Source organism: Centroberyx affinis, unplaced genomic scaffold (assembly GCF_046629955.1).
Source record: "Centroberyx affinis isolate AG114_WGS23_722 - 3 ecotype Tasmania unplaced genomic scaffold, CSIRO-AGI_Caff_v1 ptg000718l_1, whole genome shotgun sequence".
NCBI classification, from domain to species: Eukaryota; Metazoa; Chordata; class Actinopteri; order Beryciformes; family Berycidae; genus Centroberyx; species Centroberyx affinis.
Window position 1 is genome coordinate 552,692 of NW_027279335.1, and position 24,156 is coordinate 576,847.

Below are 24,156 nucleotides of genomic sequence, written 5' to 3' on the forward strand. Positions count from 1 at the left end.
AGAGAAAAAGAGAGAGAGACGGGCCGGACTAATCTCACGCCGCGGCCTTCAAAAACATTCCGCTCCCTCAAAGCGCACCGGCTCCGTGTGTTCGAGGACTCACGTTGGTCGTCTTTTTGTAGTAATCGATGTTGTGGACGTCCCGGGCCAGGCCGAAGTCGGCGATCTTCATGAAGTTGCTCTCGGTGACCAGGACGTTTCTGGCTGCCAGGTCTCTGTGTATACACTGGGATGGAGAGAATGAGAAAGTGTCAAATGGAGGGAGAATAGAGGGACAGGTCGAGGAGTGGAAAAAGTGAAGGGAAGGGAAGAATAAGACAGTTACCTCATTCCACAGTAAACACTGAAACAGGTGTATGCTTTGCTTGTAATGGTGTTTGTGGCGCGTGTAATCATCCAGAAATCTACTGCACAGAGGCAGCGCTTGACTGAGCAGCATGACGCCATAGTGTTTGCATGATGAACATGCCTGGATAAGTACAGATTCCTTGAATACTTTGTCAGACATATGGTCGGAGTTGTTTGTGTGCCTAGGTGCGCATGTGCAAGCATGTGCGTGTGTGTGTGTGTGTGCGTGTATGCTCTGTCACATTCCAACAGTGAGAGGGAGCGTGAGGGTGCGTTTGGCCAACGTGGCCAAACGTTCCCCATTGTGAAAACTTCACAATTCTTCAGTTGTCTGCACAGAGGGGCTTTTGTGGTGGAATGAGAGACAATGCAGGGATTGGACGGAGGGTCAGAATAGTGTTTTTAGGAGACAATATTCCCACAGTGACGCACAAGCAGGCTTTCTACGTAAAACCTTCCTGGATACAGCACATCAAACGGCCGGTGCACTGGCACGGAAATCTGTCTAGGCAGCCAGGGGGGTGTGGATGTGAGAAAGGAAAATTTTGTGAGTGTGAGTGTGAGTGTGAGTGTGAGTGTGAGTGTGTGTGTGTGCGTGTGTGTGTGTGCGTGTGTGTGCGTGTGTCTTACCTTCTGTGATGCCAGGTACTCCATGCCCCGTGCCACCTGGTAAGTGCAGGAGACCAGGTCTTTGAAGGTGAGCTGTTCGTCGGAGACGCGGGCGATGTCGTAGGAATATTCCATGCCGGGGGGCCGGCGGGCTCGCAGGTACTCCCTCAGGTTGCCCTTGGAGGCGTACTCCACTATCACATACAGAGGACCTGCACAGGGGCAAGACCCGGGTCACTTCTGGAACTTGGTCATTTACTAATCCCTATTATAGGGAATGTCACTGCACTGAATTCAGCCTCAGTTTTACATGCTATAATCACAGATGAGAATACACAATTAAGGGTCAGTTTCACCTCTGTGTGTCCAGTATTCATTTGGCTCACTACAGTTCATGCTCATGCTTCAGCACAATGTGTATGTTTACTGGGCTATTACAAGCTACCTTTTTATCATCTCAAAAACATTGCATCGCACTAAATGTTGGACATACAAAGGTGAAACTGATACCAATTTTCTTGTAAATTGATCAGAGCTTATTGTATTCTGAGATCAACATATTAAGACACTAATAAGACACTTGTTGAAGTGGTTCTGTATGATGACATGCTCTACTCACCGTCTTGCGTACAGGCCCCCAGAAGATTGATGATGTTCTTATGTTTGCCGATCATCTTCATCATCTCCATCTCTGACACCAGGTCAGACAGGTCCTTCTCTGTGGCGTCATCTGGAGCAGGAGAAGCGGGACAGGAGGTTGGGAGGACAGGGTCAGCAAAACAAGCGCACCCCCAGTCATCTCTCCCCTTTAACCCACCGGCCGCCCTGTCAGGTAACAGCTTGTTTTGGAGGTGGTTGTGATTAAGTGCGGCTGACAGACAATGTGGGCTAACGTTACAGCAGTGAGGGACGCTCCTCATACAGACTACAGAGGCATCCTTTCAGCTGCAGATGGGGGGGGGAATTAAAGACGTTCGCTCAATCTGGACTCATTATCTGCAGCACAGGCTCCTTTTTCATGGGGCTGATTGAGCGAGCAGAGGTAGCCAGACAGCCAGAATGGCATAGCCTGCATTCCTCTGCACCATTACCTTGCCTGGGTCCTGTCTATTGAGAGTCGCTCTAAAGAGCAGATTTCCATTGTCAAGGTCGGTCCACCGGCTGGCTGCTCCACCTGACCCCCCCACCCCTCTGCCCCCCCGCCTACCTTTATTAATCACAGCAGTGCTGCTCGTGTGACTCGCCTCTTTGTGTGGGTGCTGACTGAGCTCTAGCCAGCTGCTGCTTTGGGGTCAGGTATGTGACCGGTCCTCACCGGTCCCCTTACCTACCTACCTACACCCCCCCCAACCCCTCCTCCCTCTGCCCTCACCCCAGCCGTCACTCAGCAACCACCAATAACAAATACTAATGACCGCCCCAGGCTCCGCCTTGCCCCTCGCTGAACTCTCATTGGAGCAGGAGAAAGATCCCATGGCAGATTTATGGCTCACACACACCCACTTGCATATACCTGCAAGACTGTGCATAGCTGGTGGATGCATTTTGCATGTAATGAATAGCGGTAAAAACCCAACACACCTATAAAATTTACTCAAATTGCAATAAGACATAATGAAGTACATCTTAACCAAAAGTCACTGGCCCAATTTTAAGAGATTTTAAGCCAGGTATTTACCTGCACACTACCACCTTTCAATTACGGCAGAGGACACACTTACCTTTGAGCATCTTGACGGCGACCGTTACAGCCTCCTTGGGTTTGTCCTTATCGATGCCCAGGGCCTCTGCCATCACAACCTGGCCGAAGCAGCCCTCGCCTAGCGGCTTGCCCAGGGTCAACCTGCAGGCACAAGACAGCCAGCACAGGGTTAGAAACACTGAGGTGGAAAAAAAACAGGCAGGAAGCTGAGAGCTGAAGTTGGCAGTCGATTAGCCGCCGAAACACAAACTAAAACCCATTTGACTTAATCTGACTGTAGCATCGAATCACTGTACTACAGAAATAAACAGGTTACAGAGAATGTGAGAGGGAATGAAACCAGGCACCAAGCCAGTTTCTCAACCTCACCCTGTGTTTTTTACTCCATCTCTCTCTCTCTGCCACTCTCTCTCTCTCTCTCCCTCTCTCTTTCTCTCTCTCTCTTTCAATCAGATTGTGTCTGTGTGAGTGCTTTATTGGCGCGGTGACTGCAGCCTGTGCCAGGGCAGTAGGTAGGAAGGCAGAGACAGCAGCGATAATCACCTGATAAAGCGAGGGAGAGGCACTCGTCTCTAAACTGTTTACCCTGCCTTGGCATGTTCCAATATACACTCTCTACAAGTCATTACACAGGGCTTAGCTTAGCCCTGACACATTAGCCACTGACGGATGGAAAGCTGGCTTTGTGCTGCCATACAGGTGGGCCTGACTACAATACCAGAGGGAAATTTAAGCACCACTACAATGTAAGCCATGTCACAATACCTGTTGAGCTAGACTATGCCCAAACTGTACTGCACAGAATGACAGTGAAATGAGTGGGTGCAGATTTTACACACACACACACATGCTCTCACACCACTATCCATCACCCCTCTGACCCTTGACCCAGCGGTGCTCTCTGGTGGTTTCTTGATTGACAGGTGTTGGCCCCGCCCCCCCCCCCCCCGCATGGCCCAGTGTCCCGGCTGTGTAAACACACACTGCACGCCACGAAGCCTAGGGCCCGAGGCCGGCGCCCTGTCACAGTAACACAATCCCCTATCTGTCCACACACACTCAATGGCATCCATTCTGTCCATCCCGCCACACATAATCAATGTTATTTTTCCTCCACGCAAACTGCAAATGTTAGCATTCCACAGCGTTCTGCAATCCCAACACGACCCCTCAGGCGCTGGGATAAAGACCCAAAGAGAGAAATACACAAAGATATATTCAGCCCTGAAACACTCTCCCATCAGTTGCCTGTCATATAGTCAATAAATCCCCTTTCATTTTAAAATCAAAATGTTTCACTGGCATGCCATTCTGCACATACACAAGGAGTTAACAATACATCAGAACTAGTTTTCAGTGATGACTGGGAAATGTTTTTTGTTCCAAACTGTTTTTTTTACAACCAGTTTAACAACAGACAGGCCTTCACATTTATGGTCTGGGGTTTTCCCTGCTCTTTCCCAACGAGAAGCCTCAAGCGAGTGCTAAACAACTATAGCCTTAGCTGTCCTATTAAAGCCAACCTAAAGCTCACCGCTGGCCACTGCAACTGTGACTAACCGAAACCTCAGCAGCGCTAATTCCTCTGGTATGAAACCGAGCAAACACTCCTCGTCCAAACATGCAGATGAAAGCCGCGGGTGAAGCACTTCTGCTAACCACTAATTAGCACGGCTTCATTCCTTACCATCACTAGTGTGTGTGTGTGTGGGGGGGGGGGGGGGGGGGGGGGTGACGCAGCAGTGGTAATGATGAGGCAGGAGGGGGGCAAGGTGCCAAGTTCAGGTCATTCTACTACAGCACCAACAGATGAATCACTGCCTCTTATCGCGGCCGCCACAGCCATTACTCACTAGTTAGTCATTACTGCCTGCTGCCTCTAACTGTTAATGGCACACTTCACCCAGAACAATAGTTATCTGATCACTTAGCAGGAGGGATACAATCATCCAGATGGTCATTGTGTAGTAATCTAGGTGTTATCGGCTACTGTAATGCACCCTGTTACACAGAGATAATACTAATGGAATTGAGGCTGAGGGTGTAACACTGAATATCACCATACATACCATGCAGTAGCTACTGTATGCAGGCCTTGAAGACTGAATGTATTATTGTGACTCACCGTTGAGATAAAAGCGACACAACCTGGCAAATCAGCACTTTAAAGGCCTTTTTTCATGTTTTATGGAAGAGCTGGATCAGATCTACATAATGATGTACTGTATCTTGCATTTGAAGTGGAAAAAAAAGAGGAAGTTAAGGCTTCTGAAAAATGTTCAGGCTTGCAATAAGACCTAGGTTGTATCTTCACTGCAAAAAGTCTTAATCTTAATAAGTCATCTGAATATAGCTGAGTCTTAAAATCTCACTTTTTTTCTGAAATTTTGTGAAAAAATCTGCCAAAAAGGTGAGATAATTCCACTTGTTTCCAATGAAAAGTCTCTTTAATTAAGTGTTTTCTTGGCGCTAGTGGATTCATTTGCCTCACTCTGCCTTGTTTCAAGATTCAGCTCAACCCATTGGCAGAATGTTTCACTTGTTTTAAGAAAAATAAGACTGAATTGACTTAAGATAGATGGACATTTTTGAAGTGTTCAAGTCTCCTTGGCTGTCAAAAATCTGTGACACGCAGAATGAACGGCCCTCAGCCAAAGTAGGCTTGTGCAACAAGAGGATGCTGGACATTTTTGGACCAGACAGTGTGAATAGTCGCCCTCACCTGTCTCGGGCAAACTCCCAGCGGGGGTCCTCGGGGAGGTCGTACTCGGGGATGGGCTCGTCGTGGGCGGAGCTGCGTCGCGTGGTGATGCGGACCAGCGGCGTGCTGGAGTTCATGGAGGAGCTGGAGTCAGCCGACACCTACAGGGGAGAAGAGACTGGCTGATCACCGCAGTCTGGGTTCATAGGATGGCTAAAGCTCCAAGGCATGGCTAGAGGAGTGCGAGTGTGTGTGTGGTAGAGTATGGCACAGTAAATGTAAAAAAAAAAAATGCACAATGGGATGCAGGCTGACAGAGAAAAACGATGAATACAAATTTTTAAAAAGCTGGTTGCCCACTTGTAGCTTGTTTATTGAATTTAAAATTAACAATGTCGGCAAGTGTGGCTCATTAACATGCATGCAACGGACTCATTCATTTCCATACTTAATGCGATAAATCTCTGTCTCCAGGCCATAGCTTACATTCCATTTGATCATTAAGAAGCGAGCAACCAGAGCAATTTGGATGAATGCGTGTTAATCACTGAGCCTCGTCTCTGTCCCCGGGGCTCCTCGCTCCCCTCTCCACCCTAACCTTACCTTGACACAGGAATCCGTCTCTCCGAGGAATGTAATCCAACACTTTTTGTACCTTTTGGAGTGTTGGTTTCCCTTGAGGGAAAAGGCACACACAGAGGAACACTCCCGCAGCGGCGCGGGGCAGCGGTGCTAACTTGCCTTTTAAATGAGGCTTAATGCTAGGAGTAACACTGTCTAAAATGCTTTGATATCAGTCTGCATTATGGTGTAAAGCTTTTTTTTTTTGTCGACAGAAAACTAGTATTTATTGTTTTTGAAATCTAGTCTGATCTTGTAAATCAACCAAATATCAAACCTTTGCTGTTCTTTTCAACATTCTACAACCTTCTGTATTTAACTCTGCTGAAATAATAATTCTTATTAAAGTGCAGAGGCAGCAATTGAGCAGGTAAGTAGTAGACAGTGTTGCATGTCTTGCTCAAGGACACTTCAACAGAAAAGAATAAAATTAGTGACATTCTGGTTATGGGGAAGTCACTCTAACTACCCTGCTACCCTTCTGTGTACCTGTAAGAGTTTGTTGTCTGTGTAAGTTTTATGGTACAGTGTGTGTGTGTGTGTGTGTGTGTGGGGTGTGGTTTACTCCTCTAGGGGTGTTAGATGCCTTTGGAACTCTTTATCTACTTTCTGTTACCTGGCGGCGCAGAGGGATCTGCTTGCTGAGCTTGTGGACGGCCGGCTGGCCCCCGAAGTCGGGCTTCTTGGCCGTGTTCCTCATGCGGCACACCACCACGATGACCACCATGCAGGCGATGAGGAAGACGCCCACGCAGTAGATGGCGATCTCCACGTAGTCGGGCGACATCAGCCCCGTGATCTGCTCCTCCTTATTGGCTGAAGGGAGAGGAAGGGGGGCGGCGAGATGGAGGTCAGGCGGAGAAAGGTAGAGGGAGGCTCTCGCTGATACACACATATGGGTGGCACACACACACACAGACACATTCTCCACATAAACAAACACACATGGACGTCAGACAAACACAGATAGACAGCTGCTCTGGCGATGACTCACGCGTAAATATAATCACCCACGGCCGGCAAACTAAACAGAAATGTTTTTGTAGCATCTTTCGCTCTCTTTTCCCAGGGTGTCCTCACGCCTACCGCTCTTTTTTTCATCTGACAGCTCAGTACGAGGCTTAACAGACTGCTGGGCTGTAAAATCTTGGCTCTGCCGGTGGACAAGCAAGCTCGCATATGGCTGCGTCCTGCGCTAATACTGGAGACACGCGAGCACCCATACAAACACACACCCACGACGGACGGAACAATACACGCTCCGCTTCAGACTGCAAACAAGGGCGAGCGGTGTCCTTCGTGGTTGTATATGGCCTGAACTTCCTGTCGAGGAAATGGACCGTGTGTGTGTGTGTGTGTGTGTGTGTGTGTGGCTATAGGAAAGGACTGTTCCATAATGCATAGCCCTCCAGACCACAAACAAGGCCCTTGTGCAGCACAGTCAGCCAAGCAGCCAGTGGGCCAGCTGGGGGAGGGAGGGTGGGGGGGGTGGGGTGAAACTACATGTAGGAACCTTTCTCCTGTCTGCCTCGTATCCCCTGGTCCAGAAACCGCAGAACACACAGATGCCACAGCCATGCAGGCGCCACCGACGCAGATAGAGCACATCGGGGGCAATAAATAATACATATTACTCCCAGAGGAAATGGCTCGCCTGTGATCATTATGTTTCATTGTTTATTGGAAAAACAAAACTATTATCTTGTTACAACATTAATGGGGGGGGGGGTTGGTACCGGTTGTCTGTTTAAGGCTGCAGTGTTCAGACGGCTAACTGCTCTCATCGATCTCATTTAGTACCCAGACACCGTGCCCACCCTGAATGAATGTGGATTTATTGCTTTCGGCTAGGACTTTAAGCAAAAACATTCATCTGTTTGACCTGGAGTGAACTTCTACAAACACTGCCACTAAGTTTTATGTATTTGGTCCTTTGGCGTATATCATTACAGGCCTACAGACATAAAGTGCAGGACAAATATAGGACAAAACCAAACAGATGCATGGGAACGCGCATACACACACACACACACACACACACACACACAGGAACACAAACATTCGCACGCATTGAAACTCGATGAGTCATTCACCGCATATAAGCTGAGAAGTTTGGCCCTGATAATTGAGAAAGGCAAGCCGACGGGATGCGAGCGTCGAGCTTTACCTTTCGATCCTTATTTCCGGGAGAAATAAGGATCTTAGAAGCGATTATCAGAGCCAGGGAAAAGGGTGAAGCCACTTTGAGAAAGAGGGAATCCATTCACAGGGCATGCGTGACACACATGCCGTAATCGTAGTAAAAAAAAAACCATGACAGACAGATTCCCTCGACATGCGATGAGTCTGAAGCAAAACGTGGCACCGAGAGGCTTTTCCCCCCAAGGAAGCGAGGGAAAGATGGAAGAGAAGGGGAGAGAGACGGAGGGAGACGAACCCTCCCCTCCCTTTGGAGTCTGGAGACACTCGAGCTGCTCTGGGAGCTCCACTTCCGTCTCGGAGTTATATTAAGTCGTCTACCCCCCCCGTTATCTGGCCGGAGCTTTCAGCGGCTCGCCAATCTAGATAATATTATAGAATATATGCTCCCCGCTCTTGCGTTACACTGTCTTGGATGTTGACCGTGCCGGTTCATCACGGAAATCTAATATTTGAGCTTGTGCGTCTCGGACTCCGGAGGGAGGGCTTGCCTTCCGTAGAGGTCGTTGAAATGACATAATCCAACCATTTTTAGACAACACTTGAGAGAAAAGGGAGGGAAAGAGAGGGCAGTATATGAGTGTATATACCTGGAAGCACCGTCAACCAAGCAGTGTGAAAGGAGATCCCAATAGAATTACCCGCCAAGCACGTATACTCCCCAGCGTCCTCGAAAGTGACATTGGGCAAGTAGAGAACTTCTATCTCCTTATCTGTGGTGTTAACACCTGCGGTCTGGGAGAAGGAGAAGAGGAGGAAGAGGAGGAGGAGGAGGAGGAGGAGGGATGGTAAAAGAAGAAAGAGTGGGCAGAAGATAAGAGCAGAGAGGGGGGGGGGGATATTTGAAGATAGAGGAGGGGATTGGAAAGTGGAGATGGGGAGGGAAGATCAGAGAGAAAGACAAGGAGAGGAGAGAACAGAGGGAGGTGGAAGCAGAGAGAGAGAGAGAGAGAGAGAGAGGGAGAGAGAGAAAAAAAAATTGAGACCCACAACACCAGGAGAGAAATAAGAGGAGCTGGATGGCGTCCATCGCTGAGGTCCCGTCTAGAGCAAAGGATGACGGGAGTTTCCGTGGGTGGGGGTGGGGGGGGGAGCGCTTCATAACAAACAGAGACACAGAGAGAGGCCCTTGTACCACCACAACATGAGAGAAAACAAACACACCCCCAAAAAAAAGTTTCCCTTCACCGTACCACCAGAACCCACCGGTACAGGCCGGCCCAGTGAATGAAACACACTGGTCTGGAACACATGCACACACAACCACAGGGAGGAGAAGCATGGAGAGCACCGCGCTGCAGCACCATACACCGCCCTGACACAGCTGGCAAGAGGGGGGAAAGATAGAGAGAGAGAGAGAGACAGAGGGAGGTGGAAAGAGAGAGAGTCAGCTGTGGCAGTCCCTGTGTCTAGGTGTGCAGGCGCTTCCATGGCTGCAGCAGTCTCAGCAGTAGAGGGAGCAGCTGAAAAACACAAGGGAGTAACTAACTAACACTTAGAAGGGTTTTGTGAGCCCCCAGGACCACCAAGAGACCAGCAGCAGGACCACCACAGCACACCGGGGTCGGGGACGAGCCCCGGGACACCACACCGGAGGGAGGGGGGGGGGGGGTTACCTGGGATGACTGTGAGCCAGCCCGACTGGTTGGCCTCCCCTATATAATTGGAGACTTTACAGGTATACTCTCCGGCATCGTCCTCCGTCACGTTGGTGAGGGTGAGCACCTCCACGTCGGAGCTGTTAATGCCCGAACGCTGAAATCCACACACACACACTTAGCCGGGACACACGTAAAATCAGACAAACGTGTAAATACAAATAGAGGACAGCTACATGGAGCTGCAGGGGAGAGGAGAGAGCAGGAACCGCCACCGAGAGTCGGCATGGAAAAGACCTATCACTCGATAAGGGAGGAAAGGTGATGATTAGTTCCTCTGTCTAGCCACCTTTGGCAAAATCACTGGTGGACATACCTGCAAATGGGGTCATAACACCAAGAAAACAAAAATCTGAGTACAAAAAAAGAGGGAAAGATCAAAAAAATAAAGGCTTCAGGCAAAGGAGGGGGCACCGGAACGTACCTTCAGCACGCGGACGTAGGGGTGTCCGTCGGGGCCGTAGCGGCTGCCGTTCTGCATGATGTGCTTCAGCCACTGGATGTGAGGCTGGGCGTCGCTGTACACCTTGCAGACGAAGCGAGCGTCCTCCCCCACGTGCACGGTGGTGTTGGCCGGCAGTCCGGCCTGAAGAATGGGCCGGTGAGGGGAGCGTTCTGTTGGGAGGAGGGTTAAATGTTAGCGGTCGCAAGTGAAAGTCCGCGCAAATACGAGGAATATACATGATTTTTGGAGGACTGTTCCCTGTTAAGTGATGAGAACATAAGACACCACGATCATCCACCTGTCCCCTGGTACACTGTTTGACACATGGACGATTTTGGTGTCTATGTCCTCGTCACTTCATAAGGTGCGTGTACGTGTGAATGTTTCCCTGACAGGTACAGTTACGACAGGACGGCCTATCTGTTATCACAGCAGCGTTTAGAGGCTTGACACAAAACAAAGAGGCTGGAAGAGCTATCTCCACAAGATAAGGTTAAAGTCAGAAAAACCTGCAGGAGGAGGAATCCAACGAGTGTTTTCCTCAAGCCTTTACGAAACAAAGCTATTCAGCATCTGGGGCTGTATATATTGCAGGCGTGTAGGGGGTTAAGCAAAAATATGCGCTAAGTCTTGGAAAGCGAAACACCTTCATAACCCCCCCAACCCCCCAACCCCCCAACCCCCCCAACTCAAACTCTCTGCATTCTTTTGCAAGCAAACATTTGGCCTGCGAATCCAAACAGAGCGAGACCTGTTGAACAATGCCCTCTTTCACACACTACCCAGCCTTCACATCCACACTGAGGAGCCCACCAACCCCCACTCTGACAGCAAGCACCCGCCACCACACACACACACACACACACACACACACACACATATATATATACACACACACACACACAATGACATCACTCAGCCTAGAGTACAGCATTGCCTTTCCAAAACAAAGCCCTAAGGTAGGTGCAGTGCAGTTTTCGTGTGTGTGTGTGTGTGTGTGTGTAAGGGGTTGGGGGTGGGTGGTGGGGGATGGTCAGCGGGTGATGAGGGGTAGTGTGCCGGGTTAAAGAAGGAGGACTTAAAAAAAAAAGCGAGAGAGAATGGTGGGGAGGAGAGAGAGGAGGTGGGAAAAAGAGCGAGGGAAGAAAAGGGATCAGCAGATGGAGAGTGAAGAGACGGAGAGAGAGGCAGAGACTTCTTCCATATGTCCGTCTGCCTGTCGTTCTGCTCCATCTTTCTAATATCTGTCCGATCAGATGATTCCCACCCCTCCTCCCTCTCTCTCTCCCTCCTCCTTCCTGCACATTCCTAGGGCTCACCATGTTTATTGTCTCTCTCTATCCCCCCCTTATTTCTCTCTCTCTCTCTCTCTATCTTTCACATGCCTTCCCTCTCCCTCAATCTTTCCCGAATAGAGGGCGAGGGAGTTAACTCTCCCTCTCTGACGCCTCGCACGCAAACACATGCTTCCACCTCTCTCTCTCTCTCTCTCTCTCTCTAAAACTTCCCAATTACCATGCTGTCCAGCATAATTGTGCACATTTACTTGTCATTTACCCAGATGAAACATATAACATATTTACTGAAACTGGTAACAGGGGAAATGCAATCAACTTTCACAATCATGCAGAAATGCAATCAATTCAAACAATTGTGCAGAGAGAGACCATTGCAAGTTTTTTTTTTGTTTTTGGAGTTGTTGTTGTTTTGAATCTAGAGCGGCCGAATTCGCTCTAACCTTCATTATAGCGGATCCAAATGTTAGCTGGAGCATTTAGAGCTGGCCATGCATAGCTGACAACTCCAACCAAATGACAGAATGGGTGTGTGGCGAGAGAAAATAGGCCACATCATGATTAGGGAGAAACCCCAAAACAATAAAAGTTTGTGGAGCAACTCTCGTTTAAATTAGAAAAAGGGATACTCTGTGTGTGTGTGTGTGTGTGTGTGGGCATGTGCAGAGAAGCTCCTTTAAGGCCCATCGACCTCACACAAGAGAACTGCAGAGACTTAGCGAGGGAACGGCTGAGAGACATGCAGGAAGACAGGAAGAGAGAGAGAGAGAGAGAGAGAGAGAGAGAGGCATTTGAAAACCTCAGCCATGTTTCCCTTTCTGTCTGCAGCACCACATGAAAGGTTCCTGGGCTAGTGGGTTAACACACACATACACACACACACACGCAACGGAACGGCCACAGGAAAACCAAACAGGGCCTAGTCATTGTTTTCATGTGTTGAGACTGTGAGAGATGCATAAAGTAACAAAAATTTAATATAAATGGTTAACAAGGTCAGTATGACCCTCCACAGTGCTGGCAGCAGAGACGAGGCTACAACCCACCCAGACTGCACAATCAAAGAGGCTATTATCTTTTTTTTTTTGTTTTTATGTTTTACTGTGACCAATATCCAGTGAGCCATTTCAAATCTAAATCTATCTATCAATTAAGTCATTAGTGGAGTAATTTTATGGCAGCGGCGGTGGGACAGAGAAAGGAAGAGGCGTGAGGAGCGGGACGGGGGCATTCCATGGCGTCCCATGCGAGACCGGTGAACTCTGGGTAACCTGGTGGCTTGGCACGCCAGGCCCCTAGGGGTCAGGGAGGGGTAGAGGCACAGGAAGAGAGCGGCATGGCACAGGATGGCATGGGGCGACCAACAAAAGTGCCGCATGGCCACTGGGTGCCATAGTTCTGACTGAATGAGCCGGCGGGTGTTTTGACTGTGTGTTCGCGTTCATGTGTGTGTGTGTGTGTGTGTGTGTGTGTGTGTGTGTGTGTGGGTGTCCGACTGCAGCCCTTTCTCCAGAGGCCAGTTTGAACCAGAAAGGGCTGGTTTCACTTGGTTTTAATAGCTGATCCTGTGGGTCATTTGGGCCCAAAAGACTGATAAGAGCCGCCTTTTCTGTCTCCGTCCCCCTCCTTTTTCTCGTTCTCCCCCTCTTCTCCCCTCTCTCCACCCCACTAAAATGGAGTGGAGTGAAGCAAGAGGTTGCAGGGGGCAGTGGCTCTGGAGCCAGACGTGGAGGGGGTTTACTGCTCTGCAATAAAAGAGAACAAAAAACAGAAACACGCAGGCTGAAGGAGAGCTTTGGCTAACCCCAGAGTGGAGCAGAGCAGGGGGCCTGAGTGGGGGAATAAGTGTGTGTGTGTGTGTGTGTGTGTGCTTCTGTGTGAGTTTGTGTGCGCCTTTATTTGTCTGTGTGTGCATACAGTCATATGTGTATGTTTGCATGCACATTTTCCAGCGTGCAAAAACCCACAGCCATTTAATCTCCATCTCATATAGAGAACAATAGTCTCTATTACCATGGAGACACGGACCAAAACAGTAGTGGGTAATGACTGTAGGTCAGGTCAGGACAATGGGGACAATAGGGGAATTAACTCCCTGGATATATATATATACATACTTATATACGCTTGGAATACACATGGACCGCTGGCCCCTAAACGCCTGTCTATGGATCAAGCTGCTGCTGCTGCATGAGCTTTCAGGTTATCTGTGGATTATTGACCAGGCCTTAGGAGAATTAAGTGTGTCAGAAATGCTTTGATGTCTATTGATCGCTTGCATAGTGGCCCGGTGAGGTCAAAGGAGCACGGGTTCGCATTAAAATAAGGGCAAAGTTGCTGCATGCACACACACACACACACACATACACACGTACAAAACAAACACACAAACACACACAGTGATCTACTATCTTTATCCCACTCCTCCTGCTGCACTGCTGCCTATTGATTCTGCAAACTGAGCAGAAAAAGGCCCTTTGCTTTGCGTGCTCCAAAGGTCAGAGTGAGGGGTTGAGTGAGTTGGGTCTGAACTTAATATAATAGTGCTGAGTCTGGCGTGGGTCAAATAGAGTTCGGAAATAATTTGTTTGCTTTAGTCTACCTGGAATACCAGATGGGTGGGGTTTAGCATGTAGGACAATACAGAGGGCCAGAAAGTTTATATAAGTATTTGAGTATATTTTTTTGTGGTTGAAAACATGTCCCAGTATGATAAACCCCACCCAACTGCTGCTTCAAGCGCATAAAAACAAATGCTTAGATTTTTTATGTCTGTCTGCCTGTTACACACTGTGTCACTATGAGCAGAACTCATACACACATAATCCCAGGCATAATGCCAGGCCTTGTGACAGCGATCCTTGATCTCAATGGGACTTACCTGGATAAATAAAATGATATTAATGAATAAAAACCTAAATTAAATCTGTCGACACATACACACCACATGCGTATTTAACTGCCACAAGGCTTGGCAGCGGTCCTTGACCTGCACCTGCATACAGTGTGCACCTGGGGGATCAAACGACACACACACACACACACATACACACACACACACTATTCTCACCGTGAGAACCCTTGCCACTGGCCAAGCTATCCACTTGCTCTCCTGCCACACTGCTATTCATCCCTCCACCCTTCCCTTGTTGTCCAGATAGCCTTTTGTGTGTGTGTGTGTGTGTGTGTGTGTGGGGGGGGGGGGGTACTGACCCACTACGTCCAGGGTGTAGGTGTGGTTGATGGCTCCATACTGGTTCTCCACCAGGCAGGTGTAGTTGCCCTTGTCCGACGGCACCACGCTCTCCATGATCAGGGTCCAGTGCTGGCTTCGCACCTGGGGACGAGAGACACAGAGGGACTGGTATGAGCGGGTGGAAACACACACTCACAGATACACACACACCAACAACTCAAAACACACCGGACGAATACAGAGAAACGCAGGAGACCGCAGGCATAAACAGGTAGCGGTAAACGTGCTATTAAGGGAGGGAGGTGAAAGAGGAACAGGAAGAGAGGGAGAGTGGTTTTGGTTGGGGGGCTGAAAGACGAGTGCAGGAAAACAATATTGAGGCTGATGACAGGCTGATTCCCCTGGAATGCCTCCACAACACCAGACTATTTTCTTATTCCTGCGGCTCACTTCAACTGCTGGGGGGAAAAAAATCTCATTCTAATCCACTACTTTTGAGTACTTTGAAGAGTCTCACTGTATGCTCCTTGTGCTGAATAGTGAGAATCACAGAGACTTGGATCATAGTAGTTTTCAAATAATTCTTTGCAGGAGTACAGTTCAGATACTGTCAGGTAAAAGGACAAGGTAGTGCAGACAGGTATAGTGATCATCTAATCTTTCTGGTACTTCACTGTTTTCTTATGTAGTAAACCCCACCCATCTGGTACTCCAGTTTTAAACCCACGCTTATTCCTAATTATTTGTAGAAATTGTTTCACCTATGGTCTGGAATCCACAGGTGTGAGTTAACAATAGTGTTTCAGTCTGCAGAGTGAAGCAAGACTTAGCTACTGCTTGTGCAGGCCTTCAACTCACACAATAGAGAGATTAAGGGAGGGCTGGGCTCAGGTAGAGCAGCTTTTGGCCAGTATTTGTTGAAAAAAAAAAAAGATGAGCTGCCCACGGTGTATATGAAAGGCTGACTGACTGTCGCACTGTCTTTTCTGTCTTGACTGTAATGAGTCTGCTGAAAGCCAAAGGGGAGCTAACCCAGCCACATCAACATAATGTGCTGCTAAACTTCCCCGCCAGGGCTGAGCGTTTCCTCATAAACCGTCATCCATTAACCGAGAGGCTCGCGCTCGCTCAGCATCGCCGAATCATCTCTTCAATTCATTTCATAACTGGCTGTTTACACTGGTATCCCATTAGATCTGTCCCGTGCTGACGTATAGCTCTCGGATTTAAGTGATGCTTGTTTTACCGGACAAAGAGCGGGATCTAGGAGCAAAAACAAAATAACTAAACTCCAATCCAAATAGACGCCGTCACTGGGGAGGAATTCCTCAAGTTCAGACTAGCTGTGGCTGTTTTGAGGCGTTTTAAAACAAAGAGGAAATAAAAGCGACTAGCTTTACTTTCCCATGACATACAGAATCAGGTATTTTCAGAACAAATAAATCAAGTCAGACCGTTTAATTCCCAGATACAGAAGGAACTACGGTGAGAAGATTTTGAAGTGAAGTGAAACAAAGCTCTTTTGTTGGAAGCAATAAGGTGCATTAGACAGAATGTTATAATCATCTAATTGGCCTACTTTTTGAATAAGGAATTAAAATAATGACCCCAAAATTGAAATTTATACTGGAAACAGGACAAATTATAATCCTTATATACAGTATTGTGCAAAAGTCTTAGGCACATGTAAAAGAAAAAAAGTAAAGTGAAGATGCTTTCAAAAACAATTAAATGAAAGGTTTCTAAATATCAAAAAATGTACTATAAAGAGCAGTCTACTGACACCCTGATGTGGAAAAAAATGAACATCTGATACACAATTTATATAAAAACTCTTGGGTGCGTAAGACTTTTGCACAGTACTGTACATCCATTACATAGGACAGAGTAGGTAGGTACAAAATTGGACACGCTTATGTGATTCATTCATTGATTATGTGAAGTTCATTCCTAGTGTCATTTTGGTTTTGTGTATGCAGAATATGTAAACAGAGATTCAGCAAGTTGCAGAGCATAGCCTGCTCCCTCTGTTTAAACATTAACCAGCTCAGCAATAGTGTTTGTAAATCACTCTTACACATTTCATAACAATAGAATCACATACTAGCCTCCAACCAAAGCCAGTGGGACCTGTTCTCCCTGATTGAGTTACCTCAGCGTTCTCATCTCAGCTCATTTCGACTCAGGCACTAACCACTTTCTCTATACGTTACTGTCTAGGTGCATTTAACCCTTAAGTCACATGCTTGGGTTTCTAATTGTTGGGAGTGCAGAACCATTTCAAGTTACAGTGAGAGACTCTGCAAAGTGTCCCGGTGAGAGGAGGCGCACGGATGAGCAATTCCAATTTCACACCAGCAGCCCTGCCCTCCTCTCCTCTGTCTCCTCTCCTCTCTGCTCCCGTCTCTCCAGTGAAGGGTGGAAAGGGGGTTAAAGGACAGCCGGGGAAAGATTGGAAGAAGAAGAAGAAGACAGAGGCAGCAACAGGCCTCACGCTTCTGGTAAATACTGCTTTTCAGGAGATGACAAAAAGAAGGCCGATACTTGACATTTGCAATAAATAAGTATGATGTATTGTTGTTTTCCTACCTTATACCCTCCCATGCGGTCCTCTTGGCGGAAAGGCCGGCTGTTTTTCAGCCAGCGCATCTTGGGCCGGGGGTTGCCTCCCGCAGCGCAGCGGAACTTGACCGTGTTGGCAGCTGGCACCGCATGCAGCTTCTTCTCCATCTTCGCCGACGACGTCCAATACGGAGCGCCTGCAGACCGGAGAACAGTGTTCAGTCAGTGTGCGATTCATAAACCTGAACTCAGCATTATCAATCAGCAATTTGTGCTAAGGTGGGGGGGGGGGGGCCCGATATATACAGGGGGAAGCATGACTGTGGAGGAGCCAAGCCCGAACCTTTCCCAACACTCCCAGAGACCCCCCCCCCCCCTCGGCAACACAACCCAGAGCTCCACGCTCACACGCTTAAATAAAAACACACACTTTCCCTGCAGGCTCGACGGGGTGTTGCAGGAGGGGAGGGGGGGGGGGACACGGGCTCGGAGGGGAGAATGTGCTTGGGCGTTGCCAAGAGGGTAACTAGACCATCACATTCAATTTCATCTCATTCCACTTAGCAGCTTTTTTTCTCTCCCTCCACTTCCTCCAATTACCATAGCTCCCCTGTTTATCTGCCTGTCACTTGGCGAGATATGGACGGCGGGGCCAAGGATACTTATCGCCCTCGGAAAACCATTACGCGCCGTCGGGGGAGAAAATGAATGTCACGTTTCTCTTGAGATGTGTAGGATTTTCAGCGGGTCTCTACGCATGCTCAGCTCCGCAATCTATCAAAATCCAAACGCTTATCGCCTCTCCTGCCCAAATCTATCGCCTTCCCCCCCCTTTTTTTTTTCCTTCTGCTCCCTATTTCCCTCTTCTCCCCAGTTCTGTCTCTCAGTCAGCTGGATTTCCCTGCAAGCACCCCCCCCCCCCCCGCCCCCTCCTCCTCCTCTCCCCCCTCTCTCTCCCCACTCCACCCCTTTCCCTCTGCACCTGGGAGGGTGATTGCCTAAGCAGATGGGGCTCGGAGGGGAAGAGAAACTCAAAGTCAAACAACAAACCCAAACTGTCTTCCACACCATCACTTCCTCTCCGTGTAGCAGGAGGACAAGGAACAGAGGGATTAGTGGAAACCCCACTGACGGACCACTACTGCCTGCAGCATGAGCCACAAACATGAGCTTAAGCCCCGGGAGAAGACTCGTTTCAAGCCCCCGCCCCCCTCCCGTCCCCTCCGCTTTCTTTCCCGCCTGTCCAATCTGCATACTATCAGACACCTCCCATCATTTTCTCTGGCACGCACAACCGGACAAGACACGCATACTTAGATAGTGAAGTCAGTAAACAGTGCTCTTCCTTCCTGAATGGATGCATACGCTGAGTGCAGGAACTATAATTAGTCAGGCTAGCCCTTCTTCTTCTTCTTCTGCTTCTACTCTCGCTATCTGCTGGCTCAGTCCTCTCTGTCTCTCTCTCTCTGTCCACTCTCCCTGTCAGTGCTCAGACAGAGACAGATTAGGTGGAGACTGGCCCGTCGCGAGGCTGTCTCTCCACCAAACGACCTCTGACCCCGGACCGGCAGCTGGGTCGGTAGGATGAGGTCGGGACATGAAAGGTGAGCGCTGCTGTTTCCCATGCCCCCCCCCACCCCGTTCCGGAGGGGCAGCACTTCAAACGAGGCGACCCCTCCAACCTCTGTCCAGATGAGGCCAAACTCTCGCTGGCCCGACCGCTGCGGCCTCCAGGAACCCCCGGTGGCCCCACAGCCCTCCGCATCCGGATCCTCCCCCCCCCCCCCCCGCTCACGGCTGTTTATCCTAAGCTGGCCTGGGGTGAGCTGAGGTTATCTAACTCTTGGACTGTGAGTCATGACTTGCTCCTCCAGAGAGCCAGGCGAAATCCCTGAGTAGTATTTCAAAACTAAGATGATTTCAAGTTAAGATATAAAATCCCGCTCTGTACTATAGATCTATTAAAGCTGAACTAGGCAACTTTGTACATTGGCAGCCCCTAAATGCCAAAGTAAACAGTTTTTTATTTGAATACCCAGAAATCATATAAAGGGACATCAACCAATCAAAGGATAGGAAAGGAACGAGAGAGCCAAAAGATCTAATGTTTTCATTTTCTCTGGAGACAAATTTCTGCCACTGACCATACCTGACACCAAGAACTAATTTGGGCACACAGGGCAAATCTATAGCATCTCAAACAGGCGAAGACTAAGAAGACTGAGAATGTGCAAGACCCTACAGTAGCCAGTCATAATCAAAGATGAAGTCGTCAACAGGGCAGAAAATGAATGCAGAAAGCAAAGCTCCACGCAGCCTTTTAACTTCATCATGACGTCAATGCTACTAACCCCCCCCACCCCACCCACCCACTCCACCAAAACACAGCCTCCCTCACAGATGCCTATGGAGAGGCCCTTCCACGTCTCCTCCAATAACGCCACCCACTGCTGACGATGGACAAACTCTCTCCTTCAGCTTCTCCTCCCTGCTCTTTCTGTGTTGTTCGATTCTCTTTAAACGGTAAGAGAGTGAAATCAAAGTTCTGTGCTTAGCGGTGGCCTAAACCCAACCCATTCTGGATGCTTCAGCAAAAAAAAAAAATAAAATACAACAAAAAAAAAAATGGCATGAATATAATGCTACGCCCCGCACTCTCCGCTCTCATTCCCTCCCACTCTCTACATGCGCCCTCCTCCCCCTCTCCCAGTCCTCGGCCCGGGGCCAAGGCTCCACGCCATCCTCGGAGAAAGTGCTGGTCCCGATCCAACCCCCACCCCCCGCCCCTCGCCCCTCAACCCCCTCCTCCTCCTCCACCCTCCTCCTCCCCCCTTCCTCCCCTCTCTTATTAATAATCATCTCGGTTTTGAATTTTCAGAAAACACACACACACCGCGAGAAAATGCGGCTGAACTGCCAGAACAGCTTTCGCTTTGTTTTCAAACAGCTTATTACCACCATAATCGCTGGATTTTTTCCCTCCCCCCCCATATTTAATGGATTTCAGGCAATTACAGTCAACCCAAAGTGGAGGAGCGGAGGACTCACAGTGAGAACGCAGTGTGTGTGGAGAATTTTAACAAGATGTGGAAGCCCTCATCTTCACTCCAGCCCTTTTTGTTGTGAGTGTACTGTATGTCTGCGTGTGTGTGTGTTTGTGTGTGTGTGTGTGTGTGTGTGTGTGTGTGTGCACGTGCTTACGTAAACACATCACTAACCCAGATACTTGCATACAAACAGACATACACAAGCTAAAACTTTCTCTCCCTCTCACTTTACGCACACATACACACTCATACACACACACACACACACAGGCCCATCGGGTGGGTAACTGGGTCCAGATGGGCGTCTTCCATAATGGATGAGCCCAGCTGACTGGCTGGCTGGCTGGCTGGCTGGCTGGCTGGCTCCATGGGGCCTGACTACCTGAGAGACACTAGCTGAAGGAATGTAAGGAATCTGTATTCCCTGGAGCGCCTCGCCTGGGACACACACACACACACACACACACTCAGAAAATAACACCCACACAACCTACACACTCACAGTATAGGCCTAGACAGGAATGCTAAGGTATAGAATAGCAGAGATGTGGGTGCGGGGCAGAGCCGATATGAGCGAGTGAGTAGTTGTAGTGAATCTGCCACACAGCTGTCTCCTCCCGGTCCCACAGGAATAGGGACAGAGCGCTTTCTCTCTCTCTCTCCCCCTTTATTCATAATCGCCGTGTCTTTACTGCGCTAATAAACACTGACAAAGCTAAGTAGATTTACTCCGCTGGGGGATTAAGTCTTTGGAAGTGTCTGAGCGGCTATTGCGACGCATTCCGCTCGGGTGTTTTGACATGTCGTTAGGAGCCGCGGCTGCAGAGGAAGTGACGGCGGAGGGAGAACGGGGGGCCATCTGTCGATCTCTCCCCTCTCGCCCCTGACTGCTTTAACCTAGCGAGAGCGTTGTTCAACTCATTCATCCCTCTTTTTTTTTTTTCCGAACCGCCCCATACTCACTGATCTGCTCTCCGTCCGCCCCCGTGTCCTCCGAGCGCTCCGTATCGTCCTCGTCATCCCCCGACGAGATGGCATCTGCACAGAGCAACCAGGGTTACTGCCACCTCCACTCACACACACACACACACACACACATATACACTACCAGTCAAAAGTTTGGACACACCATATTTGTCTTTATTTTTACTATTTTCAATAGTACTATTTTTAATAGGCTACTGGTGAAGACATCAAAATTATGAAATAACACAAATGGAATTATGCAGTGACCAAAAAAGTGTTCAACAAATCAAAACTATCTTATATTTTGGAAAGAAATACATGCATAGGCATCAACTTCACTAATTATATTTGTCAGACATTCAATCAGGTGTCTCCACACTTTTGACTGGTAGTGTATATTATATAAAGAAATCGTTGTTTACAGTCGTTTGCCGGCATAATTGCACACACCCACACTCAGGGAATGAGATGCTGACATCCCAAATGTTAATGCTGTACAAACACACACACTCACAAGAAACCCAGAGTCTACCAGTGTCCGACTCCTCGCCTCCCTGTCTGCATCCGCTCCATGGCCGCTTCCCGGACTCAACCGGTCTCAGTCCAGCTTCGCCCTAAACCTCCACACTCCCTGACCTGCCCTGTCCTGAGCCCTGACTCACCTGTGACGTTCACTATGAAGCAGACCGTGTCCCTGCCCACGCTGGTGCAGGCGTACAGGCCCGAGTCCTTGGGCGTGGCGTCACGGATCTGCAGCACCTCCTGCTCTATCAGCGTGCGGTTGTTGGCGCCCAGCGAGCTGCCGTCTTTGGTCCAGGTGATGGTCCCCGCCGCCGGCAGAGGGCAGCTCAGCTTCAGCACCTCCCCCGGGTGCACCGAGCACACCGTGGGCTTAGAGATTTGGTATTTGTTCGACGCCTCTGCAGAGCGAATGGTGAGGAGGGGAGGGGGGGGGGCGGATGGGTGGAAAGATGGGTGCACAAGAAGGAGAGGAAAAGAGAGAGGTGGGAGAGGAAGAAACAAGCCATAGTGTAAGAAATAAAAAAACACCACATAACCCCCAATGGATGCACTTGAATCAACTTATGCAGGAGGAGCAATATAGAAAAGAGGAGGCCCATCGCTTTTAACCGCTACACCGACATAGTTGTTATCACAGTCCCCCAGTCAGTCGTTTGAAACCCTCAGAAAGTACCGCTGGTCTGTTATCAAGTGTACAGTGTGATTGTTTACAGATTCAGAGCATGCAGTTACAGCCAGAGCAGAGTGTGTAAAGACCAAAAAAAACAAAAAACAATCGATGCTTTGCGAGCTGGTGAGGGTTGAACGTCATTGCGCTGATAGACAGTGCCCCCCTCCTCCTCCTCCACCTCCTCCCTTTCAGCAGAGATGCCAAGCAGCCAGTGTGTGTGTGTGTGTGTGTGGGTGGGTGAGTAGGAGCAGTACAGACAGATCTCCGCAGAATAAAAAAAAAGAACAAAAAAAGGTAATAAAACTCCAGTACGTCTGCCCATCAGAAAGGAAAGCAGCCAGAAAGGTCTAGAACGGAAGCGGTTGTGAGGGTGGGTGGGTTGGTGGGTGAGGGGGGGGGGGGGGGGGGTTCTCTTCTTCTCTCTTGCTTTTGACAGTGTGCCTAAGCTTCGAAAACCTTGACCTGCCTGTAGCCTGCCTCTTCTGTTTTCCATCTCTCTCTCTCTCTCTCCCTCTCTCTCTCCTTCCTCTCTCTTTCGTAACGGCGGGCCATGGAGAATCTGGTTTCAGCCCCTTGCGCAGGATCCGCCGGCCAAAAGGCAGAGAGCAAGAAACCCAGCTCGACTCCAGAGCGCATAAAACCGTCTCTTCTGGGAGACGCTCCAAGTCCTCCTGTGAGCGCATGTGTGTACACAGTGTCCTCTGACTTGTACAACCGTGTGGAAGAGAAGCGTGTCTGTCGACTAGGTGAGCGTCCAATCTATCAAAGTCAGCTCCGAAGCTGAGGCTGCAGTTCTACTTGGGATTTCATCCACCACGTCCGTGCAAAATCTGGACTACGACTGAACCTTGAGCAAGTGGGGAGGGGGGAAAACCTGCCAGAAATATAAGTTGGCTTTTGCTGGATATAGCGAAGCCAATTCCGGTCAGCCTGAGGCTCTTGCACACACACACACACACATACACACACACAAATCTGTACATTCTCCCAACTCAAACGTAGATAGATCCTAACACTCCGTAAAAACCCTTTATTGTGAAAAAAACTGGGAGGAATTCCAAGTTTCCCTTTTTATTGCGGTGCAAAAATGTGCGTGCAAAAATGTGTGTGTGTGTGTGTGTGTTCCTCTGCAGGAAAGGGGCTGAACTGTGAGGGATTAAAAAGATTTGAGGGGGTACTGGCAACAATGGAAAAGCGTATGGAAAAGCCAGCGATGTAGGTGCACATACAGCGTTTAGCTGAAGGCTGATAGCAATAATTACAGAGGCAGCGGCACTCCCAGCCTTTCCTGTACTTCAATGCACCTCTCCAAAAACATCCCACCCCCATTGTGTGTTGCTGTGTGTGTGTGTGTTACATATACACACACACACACACACACACCGGTCTCGGCAGGAAGGGAAAGTCATTCCGCCTCTAGCCAGCGAACGGAGCATGTGCGCAAACCTCTAAACGTTCCCCCTGGGCACATAGACACACACAGGTACAGTTCCGGTATTGTCATTTTTTTTTTTTTTTCCTCTCTTTCCTTCGTTCCGGAAATAATTAACCCCTCCCTCCCCTGCCAGGACAGAGTGTGTGTGTGGTCTGGTGAGGGGGGCGGAGCTCCTGTGCT

At 49.1% G+C, this 24,156-nt stretch overlaps 1 protein-coding gene across 2 annotated transcripts in view; it reads right to left on the reverse strand.

Annotated features, from left to right (window-relative positions):
• fgfr2 (fibroblast growth factor receptor 2) overlaps positions 1-24,156 on the reverse strand; it is a 42,459-nt gene that overhangs the window by 8,851 nt on the left and 9,452 nt on the right. The window contains exons 3-14 of one of the 2 annotated variants that reach the window (XM_071519631.1): positions 22,012-22,269; positions 21,347-21,421; positions 17,364-17,533; positions 14,792-14,915; positions 10,263-10,453; positions 8,771-8,915; positions 6,598-6,797; positions 5,382-5,521; positions 2,679-2,800; positions 1,577-1,687; positions 979-1,169; positions 104-226 (exon numbers count right to left, since the gene is read on the reverse strand). In XM_071519631.1, the coding sequence (XP_071375732.1) occupies positions 104-226; positions 979-1,169; positions 1,577-1,687; positions 2,679-2,800; positions 5,382-5,521; positions 6,598-6,797; positions 8,771-8,915; positions 10,263-10,453; positions 14,792-14,915; positions 17,364-17,533; positions 21,347-21,421; positions 22,012-22,269 (1,850 nt within the window). Of the gene's footprint in view, positions 1-103; positions 227-978; positions 1,170-1,576; positions 1,688-2,678; positions 2,801-5,381; positions 5,522-6,597; positions 6,798-8,770; positions 8,916-9,796; positions 9,936-10,262; positions 10,454-14,791; positions 14,916-17,363; positions 17,534-21,346; positions 21,422-22,011; positions 22,270-24,156 lie in introns of both variants that reach the window. The other variant, XM_071519632.1, reaches the window with a different exon arrangement.